Below are 5,122 nucleotides of genomic sequence, written 5' to 3'. Positions count from 1 at the left end.
AGATTAGGGCTCGTTCACATCTGCGCCCCAGTCTCCAATTTGGAGTTTCTTGCCCGAAACTGGACAGGAGACGGAAACCTGCAGACATTTGTCAAACCCATTCATTGGAATGGGTTTGGAAAGTGTCTGGCTGTGAGTGCCCGTGAGTGTTTTGTGCTCTCCACGGCGAAACCGTTTTTTTTTAACCGGACACAAAGTCGAACATGCAGGACTCTGTGTCCAGTTAAAAAAAAAACAAAAACTGTTTCGCTACGGAGAGCATAAAACACTCATCGGCGCTCATGGCCGGACACGGACTGCCAGGTTTCCGCCTTCCATCTCGAGCGTCACATGTACCCTCATAAAGAAGAGGGTCGTGAATGGGAAGACAAACTTTCCTTTAACATACACTATAGAAATCTATGGAGAAGGGAGGGGAGCACAGTCACAGAAGCAGAGATGCAGATAGACAGAGATCGCTGGAGGGAACAGTAAGTTTTATATCTCACCCCAAATGCTTTATTTATTACTTTTCTATGATGCAGAGACTATGGGGCTGTTGTTGCTGCTGAGTAAGGCCTGGTTCACATCTGTGTTTGGGTTTCCGTTCTACACATTAAAAAGTGATTACTTGGGAAACCCGTGGAACCCATAGCCTATAACGGGGTCCTGTGGTTTCCACTCGGTTTTTGCATGAAACATCAGGAGAGAAAAGTGCTGCAAGCAGCACTTTTCTATCCACATGATTCAAGCAGAAACCACATGGACCCCATTATAGTCTATGGGGTCCACGGGTTTCCTTTAGGTAACTGCTTTTTAATGCATATAGGTTTCCATTCCGGGGGTCCCCAAGCGGACTTCCTGAATGGAAACCTGAACGTAGATGTGAACCAGGCCTAAGAAAGATCTCCTGTTTTCTCGATGTTCAGTGTATGGGAGTCTCTGCTCTCCAGGGACAGAGAATTTGAGATAGAACCTGTAGAAGGTAAATGTAGAAGGCAAGTCATATAATGTGTATATATTGTACATATACACTGGCCACTGAGCCACCGCGTTGCAAACTCATTTGAAAGAATATGTAGACTATGAACCTAACCACATGAACACAACCATAAAGATAGAGCAACGAGCCTAAGAAGTAGCAACGATCATGTTCGTGTCCAGAGACATAAATAAGTGGTATTATAGTACTTAGTCATCTTGGATTTTCGCAGTAACATGTCAATATTAACACTCATGCTACACCTCCACACTGTGCAAGATCTAAGTGTACTTGAAAGAGCCAAGGACCATCTCAGCTGCTTTCTTATCGATCTTCTCAAGAGTATCCTCATCAATACCCCAACATTTGTCGATGAGATGTCGATTCTGTCCAAAGGCTACTTTGTTGTTGTGTGAATTACTTTTACTGTTATGTTTAGATGTTTGATGATGGACATCTAATAAGGGAGAAGCTGGCGTCTTGTCTTGAATTCGATTTTCATTATTCATTATTCCTTTACCGAAGGTGTGACTGTTCTCAATAAAATAAACATAAAAGCTAAAATAAATAATCTCTAAATCTTTCTTCATACAACATCTATATCCTCATATACAGCGAGGAACACCATAACGCAACTTCATATCGGGATACGACCGGCAAGAAGAACAAGAGTGGACTTCTATCCATACTTTTGAAGATATTTTGAGGTATGTTCCTGAAGCCGCTGGATGTATTGTAAAGCATGATGGACTATAGCACTGAAATATAAGGGGAGAAACATAATAGACACTCTTCAAAGGATAGGAACAGAAACTTTGTCAGATTGACCACCTATCAAGGACAACCTCCTTGTTACTGAGGGACACTTCTGAGTTTGTAAGTTTTGGCCAACTTCTCTTTGGATGTTGTTTCTCACAGTAGCAGTTGTTTGGACCCTCATTGACTGAAATCTGGGGCAATAAGAGTGAATTATAACATGGAATCATGGGAAATATAGGATTTGTCATTCTTATAGCCATGTAACCTGTAGATGTTTCATGTGCGCATAAGCATCAACAGGTGGATAGAGAGGAGAAGACAGCTTGACAAATGTGGGAGATGATTGTCTCTGCATTAGAAATCCTGAAATCTGTGTATATAAGATAAGATAATCCTTTAATAGTCCCACAGTGGGGAAATTTCAGGTCTAATATAAGGTCTATTAGGACAGCCTACTATTAGTCCATTCTACTGGAATTTAGAGCCAAATATTGCATCAGAGACTTGGCCTAAAGTTGTAGGCCAAACAATGGGATCTAAAGATTGTTAGGTCTTCAAAGAAGTCCTGTTGGATTTGATGTCTACAACTTAAAGACTACAGGCAGAATGTCCATTCACTACTTGTCCATGTATACATAGCTTCATTCTACAAAAAATGTTAACGTAATAGTCAAAATTTAGCTCAGTCGTAGGTCTGATATCTTGTGATCACACATAGCCTTAGGCCAGGGTGGTCATGGAGCAGATGAATTAGCCTGAGAATTTCTGTACTGATTTTGTTACTGTTTTTTAGTCTTTTTGTCTTGACCCGTTCAGTTATTATGACAGCTGCGATGGGTGTTTTCAGATAGGAGTGTTAGAGTATTAGGTAACAGGATGTTCTTCCCTGTTCTTGGGCCTCCATCCTGGGAATACCTTCTCTCGTGAATGTTTTTGTTTCCGTGCAATATTTTCATGGTCCTAAGGATTCCAAACTTTAGGATCAAAATGCGCATGTAAATATCAACAGCTCCATATTCAACTTCGGTTCTCTTGGAAAAGATGAACCATTTCTGGACCTTGGTTGCCTATACACTCTACCACTGGACCAATCCACCGATCAGAACCACGCCTGTCCCACGACTGATTATCTGACCATAGGGAATGTCTAAAATGATTTGTTAAGAACTTAGTGGACAATGATGCACCAGCTTATTTTGATGCATGACATTTTTTAAATGTTTTTCTAGTTTTGGTTTAGGACTAAAAATAATTAGATTTTTTTTAAATTCATGAAATGTTATACTGTGTTCAGGTATGAAATATTCCTAAAAATGTAAATAATATCCCAAGTAATTACATAACCGACGATTCATGTTATAATTAAATATCCATATACATTTCTGTTTGTAGGAAATGGAGATGATGATCGTTCTTCTGATATTTGCAAGTTTTTCCGGCATCTTGGGTCAGACAGGTAGGATGAAATTGCTACCCAACTTTCGCAAAAATATAACACAGCTTGGATACAATAGTCAAAATTGTACATACATAAGGCGTGGCCAATAGGATGGATCAAGAAAGGGTCCATCTTGTGCTGGATCATTCCCTTCCCTTGTGTAGAAGAAATGGGCCTTACCTGTTGTATGTTGCCCTGTCCCTTGATTTTTTAATTAACCTGTAGAGAGGAAATTGACCCCCTTTCCCATAACTGTAACCAGCTGGTGCCTAGATTTATGTGCCTTTAGTTAGTCCAGTGTTATCTGGATAATGTTAGCTGGTGACCAGACCAAAAATACAAAGTTAATACAATCGCTATGGGCAATAGCAGACAAACTTTATATACAGAGAAAAGAATAACTTAGATAAGTTAAAATCGTATAAAGGGTAGTTAGACGGTGCTAGGGGTGAGCAATAAATGTAGTCAATGGTCAGATAATAGGGATCAGTACGAGGTATGCTGTAGAGTTGGGAAATTCAGACTAGCCAAGCCATCCATAACAATTATGAAGCATAGCTGGGTATATGGGATAGGGAACTTGGTACAGTAGAGAGCTCAACCAAAGGGTGAGGATTGGAAGTCAAAAACATAGACGTTAAATACAAAGAACAAGAGAGACTAGTCGGGGTAATAACATTAGAACCGGAACAGTGTGGCAGGGATTTATCCAATGTCTAGATCGGTTGGGTGGCCAATGTCTACTCTTTCCCATCCATTCCCTACCACTCTGCCACAGATAAGAAGAACTAATGTTGAGCACAGATGTATTAGGCCGATTTCAGAGCCTTCCATGGAGCAAAAATAGGAAAACCCTGACAGACACCAATGAATGAAGCCTCTATTAGCCTTTGTTGGGATCTGTGGGTCCATTTATCTCTTGGCATATATATGAAATAGATGGGAAGGACATTGTGAAAGAAGCCTCAAGTAACAAACATGGCGGCATCCTGAACTAAAATTCACTCTCACCAAGGAACTTTCTCTTGGCCCCTAGATTCAAGAATCTAAAAAGTTAGGATACAGTATTGATATATCATGCCTTGTATTAACCATGATGATTTACTTGTTCCAACACAGACATGGCTTGCAAGTCCTTCATTTTCTCCAAAAACTACAATTTCCCAGCAGAACTGACCTACGAAGGAGGTAGAGGCCAACTTTCCAAGTTCACCGTCTGTCTAAGGTCTTGCACCAACATGACAGAGAGCGTCATGTTCAGTATGTTGAGTGGACACCGGTTTGACTACTTCTTTATCATTCTTGGTGGTGGTCCCGATACCAACACTGGTCTTATCTGGGTAAAAGGACAAAGAGTAGATATTAATTTCCCACCTGAGGACACCAGGACAAGAAGTATCTGCCTGAGTTGGGATTCTCCTAACGCCGAGCTGGTCCTTTGGGTCAATGGAAAGATAATTGAGAAGAAAGAGTTTGAGAAACGAGGCTTCACCACCATCGATCCTAGGATATTCATTGGACCGGGACAAATTTTTCTAGGTGGTAAACCAATGTTAGATGTGGGGGAGCTGACAGATGTCCATGTGTGGGATAGAGTATTGAATCATCAGGAAGTTAAGGATTATTGTAATAAGAAAGGAAACGTTGGCAATATAATTAATTGGAGGGCTTTGAAGTATGATGACGTGGGCGCGGATTTCATTATTGGCCCCTTTCATTGCAAATCTTAAAAGTTTTCAACCTAGATTAATTTTTTTTGTGAAAATCTTATTAATAATGCAAGTTGAGATAGGGAATGGTATCATATGATGTCTGTTATGGTTCTGGGCACACTATTATTTGGAGATTTGCTAAATTTTATAGTATTTGTGGCCAGAATAATGTTGTGTACATCAAAAATGCTGGAATCCCAATGGGCTGGTAAAAAAAAGTTTTCGTCAGTGTCAATTAGGCCACATTCTAAA

General features: G+C 40.3%; 1 protein-coding gene across 1 annotated transcript; it reads left to right on the top strand.

The window, feature by feature from the left end:
- The first annotated feature begins 3,115 nt into the window (after positions 1-3,115).
- LOC142214491 (mucosal pentraxin-like) lies at positions 3,116-4,888 on the top strand. Its single transcript, XM_075283439.1, has 2 exons — positions 3,116-3,176; positions 4,278-4,888. The coding sequence occupies exons 1-2, from the start codon at positions 3,116-3,118 to the stop codon at positions 4,886-4,888; spliced, it is 672 nt and encodes a 223-aa protein (XP_075139540.1).
- Positions 4,889-5,122: the final 234 nt, after the last annotated feature.

Source organism: Leptodactylus fuscus, chromosome 7, assembly GCF_031893055.1.
Source record: "Leptodactylus fuscus isolate aLepFus1 chromosome 7, aLepFus1.hap2, whole genome shotgun sequence".
Classification (NCBI taxonomy): Eukaryota; Metazoa; Chordata; class Amphibia; order Anura; family Leptodactylidae; genus Leptodactylus; species Leptodactylus fuscus.
Note: the sequence above shows the minus strand (reverse complement) of the source record. Positions and strands in the feature narration are given on the sequence as shown.

Coding starts and splice junctions, on each gene's coding strand:
- LOC142214491 (XM_075283439.1), top strand. CDS start 3,116: ATGGAGATGATGATCGTTCTTCTGATATTTGCAAGTTTTTCCGGCATC. Junction 3,177..4,277: donor CGGCATCTTGGGTCAGACAG/GTAGGATGAAAT, acceptor GTTCCAACACAG/ACATGGCTTGCAAGTCCTTC.